Below are 13,099 nucleotides of genomic sequence, written 5' to 3' on the forward strand. Positions count from 1 at the left end.
CTACAGTACGTTGGCCTCACGAGATCCCGGCTGCAGAATCTGAATAGTGACAATGAGTTTAACAGTTTTTCTAAACCAGGGATAAAACAAGGCATAGATCAGAGGGTTTACACACGAGTTAAAATCAAATAGATAGATCACGTAAGATGCAGCTGAAGCATTAAGCAAGTTGTCCCCTGCAAGAGTGACACAGTAAAATGGGCAGAAACACATCAAAAACATAGCTACAAGAACACCAAGAGTCCTGGCTGCTTTCAGCTCAGATTTTGTTGTTGTCACTGAACGCTGCAGTGTGACAGCTGTAATGTGAGAGCGCATGGCCCGAGCCTGAGACACAGCCACAACGAACACTCTCATATATAGAACTATGATGACAGTAACTGGAGCAATAAAGGTCACAACAACATCAACAATTCCTGCAATATAGCTAATAACAAACACACACTGTCCATAGCAGGAGTTATACCTGCCTGGTTCAGTCAGATCATCCTTTAATAAGAGCATGTTGTAGAAAACAGAAATGAGCCAACACAGACAAACACAGAATTTCACTCTTCTCTCAGTGACTCTTGTGGGGTAATGCAGAGGGTCACAAATAGCCACATAGCGGTCGACTGATATCAGAACTATGTTTCCTACTGAGGTGGAGGTAATGATTGCAGACACATACTTAACCAGAGAACACACAAGATCACCAAGAAACCAGCAGCCTGTTTTTCTGAGTATTTCTCCGGGCATCAGTACGAGGCCCACGAGAAAGTCTGAGACAGCCAGAGAGAGGAGGAGGGTGTTAGTGTTTGTGTGGAGCTGCCTGGAGGAAAAGAGAAAAGTGTCATTAACCAACAAGTTGTGTTCAATATCTCTGAATGTTTCCTAATTTGACACATCTGTAGTCACCATATGGTTAAGTGTAGACTATTAAAACTACTTGCTGAGCTCAGTGAATAGACACCTGAACTGTGGTTTCTGGTGTCAAATATCAGTCAGACCTTTGTTTCATTGTGCACAAACAGTCAACAAGGCAGAATCAAAGTCTAATGTGTCAACATGAGCCATGATTTAGTAAAAGCCTAAAGACAGTTCTTGTAAATGTACAGCAGCTGTTCACATTTTAAGACAAAAATCATAGAGAAGTGAATCTGTGCCTGAAGTGAGAAATTGAGATGATGATGAGCAGGTTCAGAGCCACAGTGAGCACAGAGACAGAGGACAGCACAATGTGAAGGAGCACAACATCAGACCAGGTGAAAATCGGCTTCCTGCAGGAGGTGTTGAGTTGTGGAAAGCAGAGCTCTGCTCCATCCTCAACCTCCATCTTCAGAGCCCTGCAGAGAGCTGCAGCTTTGTGAACAAAACTGACTCGAATAACTGATTTACCTCTCGCCTTTTCTTAGTTCATCCCCTCCTCTTTGTTTCAGTGTCTCTGGGACTCTGAGGTCCCTCCTACAGAGTGCTTTCTACACCAATGGCAAAAAACGTTTTGTAGAAGAAGAAAATGCTGTTGTTGCTCACTCATCCTCACTTTTTTGTGCTTTTTTATCTAATTTGAGAAGTCAACAGAAGTCTTCATTGTTGGACCAAAGGCGTTATCATTCACCAGTGTATTCACCCCACTGAACCTTACTAAGCCTCTTCCAGATCTAAAGTACTATGGTTCAACTGAGATGTTAAACTCTTTACAAGAAAGGGGCAAAACAGTTTATCTCATTTTTGTATTTTTTTGGGCCCTTGAAAGAATTGCCACCTTGCATGGTAAAGATGGTTTGTTTGCTTTGTTGATTTTTCAGACCTGTTTTGATGAGATAGTCCTTAATTAATTATATGGAGCCACCATCTAATGGCCCACCACCTGCAGAGGTAAGAACTGGGGACTACTCAGTTTTTTGCCAGGCAGTAGACAAGGTCAGGGATCTTGGCATACTGATCCCTGTGATTGTAGACTGGTTCTAAGGACATGGAATGCCACCTCTCTGGTGGGGAAAGATTTAAAGCTAAAACAAGAGGTGGAGCATTAACAGCTGCATATAGTTTGGCTCGACTTCATGCACAGCAGAGGCTCTGAAACCAAGCTCTTTAAGAAGTTCTGGAATCTCTTCTCTTCCAGAGTTGCCCAATGTTAGAAGTGCTGGGGATACTCACTAGACCCATGCGGAGCACCACGGAATTTATACCAGAGAAGGAGAGAATTGTCTGTATGAAACTGCAAATTGCACTGAGGAAGGGATTTGACTCTTGTCCGCACTTACATGTCAAAAAGCAGTTCAGGGTATTTGGCTTTCTTGTGGAGTCTGGATGTGGCCATAGAAAGGACACCACCAGAGCACTTCATAGCTTTTTTGGAGAACTTAAATGCTCAAGTGGTCGAAGATGGACATACCTGGCGTGGAAGGCACCAGTTCTGAGCAGAAATGGAGTTTTGTTATTTGACTTCTGTGCTAGTTACGAATGCCATGCCAGATTGTTTCTGATATGAAGCTTTGCGGGTGCAAGTGTGGGTTTAAAATATTGCACCCATGCAGGACTCTGGAGAAGACTGATAAGCAGGTCTGATAAAGCAAAACATAGTGAGGGGAGTGGGGAAGCTGCTGTCCAACTCCAGTAAAATTCCTTATGCATCATGGAACAGGTTGGGGACATGGAATCCAAGTGGACCGTGTTCAACCCTTTTATTGTAGAAGTGGCTTCTTGGAACGATGGTCAGAATGTTATTGGGTTCTGTCATGTTGGCTATCCGTGGCCTCCGCCAGGGTTGTCACTAGTAGAAGTAGTGAAGCCACACAACTTTGCGTTGCACATCTGTGAGTTCATAGAACTTTTAGCAAAAAGCAGTGTACGTAATGTATACATTTTACTTTTAAACTTTACAGCATCAAGTCACATTGTGCAATTGCTGTCCTAGGTTGCAAATATGAGGTTATTTTAGGTACAACCTTTGTGTGTTGCAGCTATAACTTCTAAGGAGCTACATATCATTTAACTGGTTAGTTGATCTTGTGCCCTCATAGATAAAGCACATTTCTGATTGATAAGTAGATTACTAGTATGTTGCTAGAATTTCTCTACCCACCCGCCTTACCCACTTCTCACATTTTTATTGCATACATAGATGTATAGATAAATAGGATTTAGATGAATTATAATCTCGGTTTAGTTTTTAGTGTCTACCAACTTGTAAAACTGCTTGTTTGTGTTTCATCTTACTTTTTTTACATCTGATTTTGTAGAACATTGGTCAGCAGCAACAGAGAAAAAGAAATAGCCTCACTTATGACAGAGGTCTCTAAGGTAGTTGGGAAGCTTCTCAGTGTCAATGCACAGGGATATGACGATATTTGCCCTAAAATCTTGAAGGCTCTGGTCTTTGCAGATCTTTACATCTTTTCAGTGCCACAATTAGAGGAGTGGGACAAAGTAAAGGGCTGTCACTGGTGTAGCAAAGCCACACAACTCTTGTGTTAACATCTGTCAGTTTGTGGAAATTTTAGTAAAAAGAAGTGTGTTAAAAGTTTCATTTCATTGTTCAGATTTTTGATGGTACATTATTCATATAGTGGTTGGTTCATGTTGTAACCTCTTATAGATAGAGCATACTCTTGATGAGCCTGTTATGCTGCTTTACCCACCTACCTGCCACATTGTTGGGATATAGAGGTAGATGCTATAGGAATTATAAACTTTTTGGATTTAGTGTCTCCCAACTTGTAAAAATTGTAATGTCTATAAGAGACATCACTCAAACTGCTTTTTCCTGTCTCAGAGGATTTTTTTCTGAAATCTAATTTGACTTATTCTTTTGAACATGAAAACCAGAATCAGAGAAACAAGAGATGTCATTTTTTCCAAAAGCTGACACAGTTTACTCATATACGATTTATACACTGTATGCAAAGAGAGAAGATTTTAACTTGTATTCTTAAATCCAGTGAAAATCTTTTGTATTTCACTCATAGCCTCTCTACAGTACATTGGCCTCACGAGATCCAGGCTGCAAAATCTGAATAGTGACAATAAGTTTAACAGTTTTTCTAAACCAGGGATAAAACAAGGCATAGATCAGAGGGTTTATACATGAATTAATATCAAACAGATAGATCACGTAAGATGCAGCTGAAGCATTAAGCAAGTTGTTCCCTGCAAGAGAGACACAGTAGTATGGACAGACACATATTAGAAACATTACCACAACAACACCAAGAGTCCTGGCTGCTTTTAGCTCAGATTTCATTGTTTTTAGAGTCACTGAACGCTGCAGTGTGACAGCTGTAATGTGAGAGCGCATGGCCCGAGCCTGAGACACAGCCACAACGAACACTCTCATATATAGAACTACGATGACAGTAACTGGAGCAATGAAGGTCACAAAAACATCAACAATTCCTGCAATATAGCTAATAACAAACACACACTGTCCATAGCAAGAGTTATACCTGCCTGGTTCAGTCAGTTCATCCTTAAAAAAGAGAATGTTATACAAAGCAGAACCGAGCCAACACAGATAAACACAGAATTTCACTCTTTTTACAGTAACTCTGGTGGGATAATGCAGAGGGTCACAAATAGCCACATAGCGATCGACTGATATCAGGATCATATTTCCTACTGAGGTAGATGTAACAGTGAAGGACACATATTTAATCAGAGAACACATGAGATCACCAAGAAACCAGCAGCTTGTTTTTCGAAGAATTTCTCTGGGCATCGGCACAAGGCCCACGAGAATGTCTGAGACAGCCAGAGAGAGGAGGAGGGTGTTAGTGGGTGTATGGAGCTGCCTGGAAGAAAACAAGAAAAGTGTCATTAACCTACAAGTTGTGTTCAATATCTCTGAATGTTTCCTGATCTGTCACATCTGTAGTCACCATATGGTTAAGTGTATTCAAACTACTTGGTTGAATTCAGTGGATAGAAACCAGTGCTTATTATTTGTAGTAGGCAGGGCATGAACTGTGGTTTCTGGTGTCAAGTATCAGTCAAGATGGCTGAATAGAAGCCTAGTGTGTCAACATGAAACATGATTTAGTAAAATTCTATAGACAATGCTTCACATTTTTAAGACAAAAATCATAGAGAAGTGAATCTGTGCCTGAAGTGAGAGATGGAGATGATTACAAGCAGATTCAAAACCACAGTGAGCACAGAGACAGAAGACAGCACAAAGCGCAGAAACACAACATCAGTCCCATGAAATGTGGGCTTCCTGCAGGAGTTATTAAGTTGTGGAAAGCAGAGCTCTGCTTGATCGTCAACCTCCATCTTCAGAGCCCTGCAGAGAGCTGCAGCTTTCTGAACAAAACTGACTCATATAACTGATTTACCTCTCACCTTTTCTTAGTTAATCCCCTCCTCTTTCTTTCAGTGTCTGCTGGTCTCTGAGGTTCCTCCTCCCTCTGTTTTTTTTTGTTGTTTTATGTTTTCTGATTTATAGACGGTGTTTACATCAATGACATAAGCTTTTTAGAACATGGAAAAAAATGCAGTTTTTTCCTTACTCATCTACACTTTCATGTCCTCTTCATCTAATTCAGTAAACCAGCTCAACTCTCCATATTTGGAGGACAAAACAGCAATCTCATACCCAGTGAACCTTACCAAACCTCGTCCAGTTCTAAAGTGCTGCCCGTCTTTGAATTTTATATAAACTATATGCAGCTGTAAGAACTAGCACAAGTGTGTTCTGAACTTTCCTTAAAGTTCAAAACTATTCTAGTCAAATCTTACTTTTCACAACAAATTGGTGTTACAATGAAAAATCCCAGCAAGGCCTGTACATAGCATTCCAGCAGTCAGCTGGTATAACCTGAAGTCCCAACGATTCTCATCACCTCATCTGCTTAGTCCCATAACTGAGTCGAATGTGACGTCAATAGACTGCGGACCACTGATTGGCCATAGAGTGACATCACTGGAAGTCATGAGTGCGACGTCTGACCATGCCCGACAGAAGAATCAAACCTGCCATATTTAAAAACTGCGGCCATCTGTTTTTCCATTTTTATAGTCCGTAGCAAGGCAAATGGCTAACCGTACTTGCAAAACACTGTGGTCCTAGGGGGAGATGCAGACGTTTCTGTGCTTGGTGGTGTTACGACAGTTTTGTGCTGCCGTGCTATGATGGCCCACCCACGTTCAAGTGGTACTCAGTTGTAATGGAAAATGACCAAAACCAAGTCGAGTCTAGTAGAGTAGAGGCGAGTAGTGGTAAAACTGTGTGATGGAAAAGGGGCATTAGATGAGTCTTTTCCGAGGATATGTCCAGTATGTCATGACTCAACTTCTAGACACTACTGATCATGCATGTGCATAGACGTTTTGTGAAGTACATAATCACAGTAACACTGTCCAAACGAAAATGTTAAAGTCATCAACATAGGTGACACCAAATACATGTAACCAATTGCCACATCATTTAGTCCAGTTTGAATGAAATTAAATGTAAACAAAGGCATTTATATGGATAGTTTGGATTGACAGTGGGTCTTACTGGAGGAATTTGCAAATAATTTGAATAGAAGAGAATGCTTTTTCAAAAATGCACAAGAACCTCCTTGTGGAAAACCATGACTGGTTAGTTAATGGATTTTGTTTGCGTAGGCTAGTCTTTCTTGATCTGTGCTAGCAACCCGTGCCCTGTTTTGTGGAGGTTTACTAGACATACAAACTTCATTTCATTACTCACACAGGTGTTGTCAGTTCTGGGTTTTCATAGGCTTGACTTATGAAAAACTCCATTCAATTTACTAGCAAATGTATGGTCCATCGTACACCTATGGTCATTGGGTACTGACTAGATGCCATGCTTACAAGGAGACATAATGGGTTTCCTCTATAAGGTGGCTGGACACAGCCTTGGCAATAGGGTTAGAAATACAAACTTCCAGAGAATGGTCAGAGTAGAGCTGTTGCTCCATCCCTTTGAAAGAATCCAGTACAGGTTGAGTCATGGCAGTTGGACTTTCAGTTTTAACGCCGAAACCATTCCAGGTGGCTTTTTCAGTCTAAGAAAAAATCTGATTGGAACCTCCAATTTATCTCACAAGTTGGTTTCACTCCATCCCAAGTCCCATAGGCTCACTAGGTGAGCTATGTAAATGAAAACTGAAAATCCAGTTGCCATGACTCAACCTTTAGATAACTTCCCCTGGACAACTGAGAATCTTCACAGACATAATCCAGTAGAGGTTTTGGGCATCTGATCAGGATGGAGTTTGAGATTTTCCAAGCACATCGATCTAATAAGAGGCCTCAGTATAGACCTGTAATATTGTATTTCATCTAGTCTGGTAATGCTTTGGGGTACCCCAGGAGGAACAGGAAAGGTTCTTGGGAAGAGGGACGTGTATTCTGCCACCTTGACCTGAATCTGGATAAGAGGCACAAAGAGTGACTGATGAACATTAGGTCTGATTCCTTCATATAGTTAAAACAACCATGACTCTGGAATTTGTTTACACACTGGACAAAAAATGTTGCACATTTCACTGGACTTCCCTTGACTTTGATTATGGCGCACATTCAGTAACCCTCTGGGGTCGACGCACGTGCCGGCGCGTTTTGACGCATCTTCTCTTGATAATGCTGAAACAAACTTAAATTACTCCACCAATTCTGATCGTACAGGTAAAAGAAATATATAATTCAAATCTGTAAAGGGTCTAGTTTTAGTTGTAGACCATCATAATAACAACAAAACATTGTGCTTTTTTTTAAATGAAGAAAGCCGACAGGGTGCGCTCTCTGTCTTTTCTGTCTCTTGTCATTTCTCTTCATAGACGAATAAATAAAACAACCAGAATCTCAGCGAATACTTGGCTCATAAAAATAAGAATTATATGGTTAGAAAGCTTGAAATGTTTTCTTTTAAATGAAACAATTCAAGTCGAAAACAAATCATCACTTTTTTTTTAATTTGTATGGATGTAGGAAGTACGTTTTCTCCTGTCTCACCTCATTACAGGTAATGAGATCTCGCATTGTACTCTGTTCACTGTTCACATGTAAATAATCTCAGGTGAACCAGGTAAATATGTGCACACCCCCGAGAAATGACATAAAATATCAAACTTCATCATAGAATTTACTCACTTTTTCTGCACGTTTGGATGATGGCGCGTCACGGACGTGAAGAAGCACTTCTTATATTCCTCACAGAGACAAATAGTTTAGCTTGTCCTCAGAGTAAAAACTCTGATTTTAACTCAAATGAGGATCGTTTGGCTCCTCATTGTTTTGTATTGTACTGCACTAATCCGTCCCATCTACATTGACTGAAAGGCTCATTATGCGCGTCTTTGTCTGGTCGTTCAGTGCGTCTTTTGTGTTCTCAGGTAAATCACATGACTATTCATCCTCATACACACCCTCTTGCATATGGCCTTTCTGGACAAAAAGTGTCTTAGAAAATTTAAATCAGTGTATTTAAATCAAAAATTGTAGTTTTTCACTAGCCATGCATAAACACTTTTTTCTCAAAAACATAATCATGTATAAACCTGCTGCTCACATATTATTGTAGCCCATTTTGTGCTGATTACAGTGTTATTAGACTTTAGACATTAATATGTTTAAAAGACACTGAAAAAAGCACAAATGTCAGGACATGTCAAAATTTGTCCAGGCCCCCAAAACCCCCTCAGTCCCCATAGGGTTAAGGCATGGCTTCAACAACCTTATGTCTAAAAGATTTATATCCATACAGTACAGTACAGTGCATTCATATTTGACTGTAATCGTTTATTTAGAATAAGTCAAAACATGACTTTAGCACATCTCACAGTAGTGACTTGATTTTTGTTATTAAATCATACACATTCACACTATATACACTGTGCCACTATTTTGCAGTTTTCAGTTTAAGAAGTTCTTTTTGTTTGTTTCTTGCACACTCCAAAGACTTTCTGTGAGAAGCCATTGTACCATTTGTCTTCAGGCGTTGAAATTCCTTCTTCATTTGTAGTAATAGGCAACTCACTTGGCAGTGTTGAGCTAAGTAAATTTACTGGCCTAGGTAGCAAATACAAGATGATGTTGCATGTTACAGCTATAACCTAATTTCTGTGAGGAGTCCCAGCGACATGTTAGTTAACTGATTAGGTCATATTGTGACCTCTCATAGATGCAACACATTTATGACTGATGAGCTGATTATGCTGCTGGATTTACTGTCTTACCTGCTTCATGCCCCTTTCACATTACTGGGATATAGCAGTAAGAAGGTATAGGAATTTAAATATTTGCTTAGGTTTTAATGTCTACCAACTTGTAAAACTGTTCATTTTTCAGTGGTGTCAATCCAGAACTTATGTTGGCTGTAAGATTTTCTTCCATCTTGTTTTACTTTTTTACAGAAATAAAAACAAGAAAACATATCTGCAACAGAAACGATGAAAATAAAATCAATCTTAAACAATACTCTTCATCCTTATTTAAAATTAAGTGGAGTGAAATAGTTTACACACACTGATTATATACTGTATTATTATTATTTTATTATTATTAGGCCCGAGCCCCCACCGAAGGTGAAGGCAAGGGACTATTATAACCGCTCTATATGCAGAAACCCACTAACCGGGTCAGAGTCACTAACGGACCACTAAACAGTGACCCGGACCCCACCATGACGTGGGGATGCGCGAGACCTTTCCGAAAATGTATATATTGAGGGTGCTGAAAAAACGCTATATTGTTATCGTTAGGATTATTTATTAGGCCCGAGCCCCCACCGAAGGTGAAGGCAAGGGACTATTATAACCGCTCAATATGCAGAAACCCACTAACCGGGTCAGAGTCACTAACGGACCACTAAACAGTGACCCGGACCCCACCATGACGTGGGGATGCGCGAGACCTTTCCGAAAATGTATATATTGAGGGTGCTGAAAAAACGCTATATTGTTATCGTTAGGATTATTTATTATTATTATTAGGCCCGAGCCCCCACCGAAGGTGAAGGCAAGGGACTATTATAACCGCTCTATATGCAGAAACCCACTAACCGGGTCAGAGTCACTAACGGACCACTAAACAGTGACCCGGACCCCACCATGACGTGGGGATGCGCGAGACCTTTCCGAAAATATATATATTGGGGGTGCTGAAAAAAACGCTATATTGTTATCGTTAGGATTATTAGGCCCGAGCCCCCACCGAAGGTGAAGGCAAGGGACTATTATAACCGCTCAATATGCAGAAACCCACTAACCGGGTCAGAGTCACTAACGGACCACTAAACAGTGACCCGGACCCCACCATGACGTGGGAATGCGCGAGACCTTTCCGAAAATATATATGTTGGGGGGGCTGGAAAAACGGCTATATTGTTATCGTTAGGATTATTATTATTATTCTTTTTCTTCTTCTGCGTAAAAACCTCTAATTTGACCCCCTCAACATATTCGAAAACTCACGAAAATTTGCCCAAAATTCAGGATCGTGAAAAAATTTTGTTTTTTAATACTTTCGTAAACAACCTCAAAACAATGGCTCTACAGCGCCCCCTAAAAAAGTGAAAATACATTACGCCAATGGGGCCCCGCACGACACTTTTTTCATCACACAGCCACCAAATTCGGTACGCATATTCTCCATGTCGGGGCAAGCAAAAAACCTTATGACGTCGATGCCGCACGACCAACAGGAAGTCCACCAGCCTGGAGTTTACCTAAAGGTCATTGAGTTCGCCGTTTTTTGCTCACCTCGCATTCTTTCGAACTCGTCCTAGGGCTTTTCACCGATTGAGCTGTGGTTTGGTCAAAATCATCAAAAGATGAGGGGGATCAAAAGTTATCCAAATTATTTTGCTAACTTTCACGGTTTTCCCTTGGCGCCGCCGACCATGTGACCTACGATTTTTGCTCCGCCCACAAACTTTCAAATTGTTATAACTTCCACAGGCATCGTCGAATTTGAATGGGATCAATTGATGAATTGTAGTCCCCATGGGCCTGAACCCATGTGATTAAACAAAATCAGGATTGGTGCAATAGCGCCCCCTACAGATTGAATCAAATATTTGTATGGAGCGCCAAAAATTTAGTTTTTCCAAAACGTACCAAATTTGGCATAAAATTCCATTAGGCCATCCCGATCAGAAAAGCCAACCAGACCCATGCCCTATTTTCAACGGTGTTGCCATGGCGACGACCGAAAGCCGCCATTCATTTCCAATGGGGATTTTCTGAAACGTACCGTTTTTGCACACGTCGTACTTTAACGAACTTGTCCTAGGGCTTTTGGCCAAATGAGCTCATTCTTTGTCAACATCACCTAGAGATGTGGAACGTCAAAAGTTATCCAAATTATTTTGATAACTGTTATGGTTTTCCAGTACCGCAGCCAGAGAGTTGGCGTCCGCTCTTTCGCTCGTTTATGTCCAATTTGAATGCAGACCAAAAATTTACTTTGTCACATTTGAATATAGTTTGACACAAAAATTCCTTTAGGGGATACCGATCAAAAAAGCCAATCAGACCTATGGTCTATTTTCAAAGGTGTTGCCGTGGCGATGACCGAAAGCCTCCATTCATTTCCAATGGGAATTTTACAAAATGTACCGTTTTTTCACACGACTTACTTTACCAAACTCATCCTATTGCTTTTGGCTTAATGACCTCACTTAGAGGTGTGGAGCATCAAGAGAACCAAATTATTTTGATAACTGTTATGGTTTTCCAGTACCGCAGCCAGGGAGTTGGCTCTGCTTTCTTCCTCGCGTATGTGTAATTTATATTGAGAACAAAAAAGTTAGTTTATCACACTTGACTATATTGCTGCACAAAAATCCTTTAGCATATACTGATAAGAAAAGCCAATCAGACCCATACCCTATTTTCAATAGTGTTGCCTTGGCAATGACGGAAATCCACCATATATTTTCAATGACAATTCCTTCTAATGGGACACAAAATGGCTGTCATGTTTTCAGGCTGTAAAAATGGATCCCACTGAAATCACTGGCTACACAGTTTGACTTCGGCACCAGGGGATGGTCACCGTCTGGGCTGTAATGGACGGTCACAGGTGGATACAGGGGAACCTCGGCGGGTCACGGCGGGTCGCGAACGGCGAGGGCCGTTCATCGCCGCTTGCGGCTATATTTATTATTATTCTTTTTCTTCTGCGTAAAAACCTCTAATTTGACCCCCTCAACATATTCGAAAACTCACGAAAATTTGCCCAAAATTCAGGATCGTGAAAAAATTTTGTTTTTTAATACTTTTATAAACAACCTCAAAACAATGGCTCTACAGCGCCCCCTACAAAAGTGAAAATACATTACGCCAATGGGGGCCCGACCCACACTTTTTTCATCGCACAGCCACCAAATCCGGTACACATGTTCTTCGTGTCGGGGCAAGCAAAAAACCATATGACGGCGATGCTGCACGGTAAACAGGAAGTCCGCCATATTGGATTGAAATTTGAAAATTGCGATCTCGCCATTTTTGCACACTTCGTACTTTAACGAACTCGTCCTAGGGCTTTTCACCGATTGAGCTGTGGTTTGGTCAAAATCATCCAAAGATGAGGGGGGTCAAAAGTTATCCAAATTATTTTGCTAACTTTCACGGTTTTCGCATGACGCCGCCGACCATGTGACCTACGATTTTTGCCCCGCCCTCAAAAATTCAAATTGTTATAACTTCCACACGCATCGTCGGATTTGAATGGGATCAATTGATGAAATGTAGTCCCCATGGGCCTGAACCCATGTGATTGAACAAAATCACGATTGGTGCAATAGCGCCCCCTACAGATTGAATCAAATATTTGTATGGAGCGTCAAAAATTTAGTTTTTCCAAAACGTACCATATTTGGCACAAAATTCCATTAGGCCATCCCGATCAGAAAAGCCAACCAGACCCATGCCCTATTTTCAACGGTGTTGCCACGGCGACGACCGAAAGCCGCCATTCATTTCCAATGGGGATTTTCCGAAACGTACCGTTTTTGCACACGTCGTACTTTAACGAACTTGTCCTAGGGCTTTTGGCCAAATGAGCTCATTCTTTGTCAACATCACCTAGAGATGTGGCACATCAAAAGTTATCCAAATTATTTTGCTAACTTTTACGGTTTTCCGGTACCGCAGCCAGAGAGTTG

The 13,099-nt window shown here is 41.0% G+C and overlaps 2 protein-coding genes across 2 annotated transcripts; both read right to left on the bottom strand.

Moving 5' to 3' along the window:
* LOC113123751 (trace amine-associated receptor 13c-like) lies at positions 1–1,315 on the bottom strand. The gene is made up of 2 exons (XM_026296008.1): positions 1,146–1,315; positions 1–811 (listed from the first exon to the last, which is right to left on the bottom strand). Exons 1-2 carry the CDS (start codon positions 1,313–1,315, stop codon positions 1–3), a joined length of 981 nt encoding a protein of 326 aa, XP_026151793.1.
* Positions 1,316–3,955: 2,640 nt separating this feature from the next.
* On the bottom strand, positions 3,956–5,253 carry LOC113123157 (trace amine-associated receptor 13c-like). The gene is made up of 2 exons (XM_026294981.1): positions 5,084–5,253; positions 3,956–4,772 (listed from the first exon to the last, which is right to left on the bottom strand). The coding sequence occupies exons 1-2, from the start codon at positions 5,251–5,253 to the stop codon at positions 3,956–3,958; spliced, it is 987 nt and encodes a 328-aa protein (XP_026150766.1).
* Between the last annotated feature and the right edge of the window lie 7,846 nt (positions 5,254–13,099).

This window comes from Mastacembelus armatus, chromosome 21 (assembly GCF_900324485.2).
Source record: "Mastacembelus armatus chromosome 21, fMasArm1.2, whole genome shotgun sequence".
Classification (NCBI taxonomy): Eukaryota; Metazoa; Chordata; class Actinopteri; order Synbranchiformes; family Mastacembelidae; genus Mastacembelus; species Mastacembelus armatus.

Coding starts and splice junctions, on each gene's coding strand:
- LOC113123751 (XM_026296008.1), bottom strand. CDS start 1,315: ATGGAGGTTGAGGATGGAGCAGAGCTCTGCTTTCCACAACTCAACACC. Junction 812..1,145: donor ATCTCAATTTCTCACTTCAG/GCACAGATTCAC, acceptor CTTTTCCTCCAG/GCAGCTCCACACAAACACTA.
- LOC113123157 (XM_026294981.1), bottom strand. CDS start 5,253: ATGGAGGTTGACGATCAAGCAGAGCTCTGCTTTCCACAACTTAATAAC. Junction 4,773..5,083: donor ATCTCCATCTCTCACTTCAG/GCACAGATTCAC, acceptor GTTTTCTTCCAG/GCAGCTCCATACACCCACTA.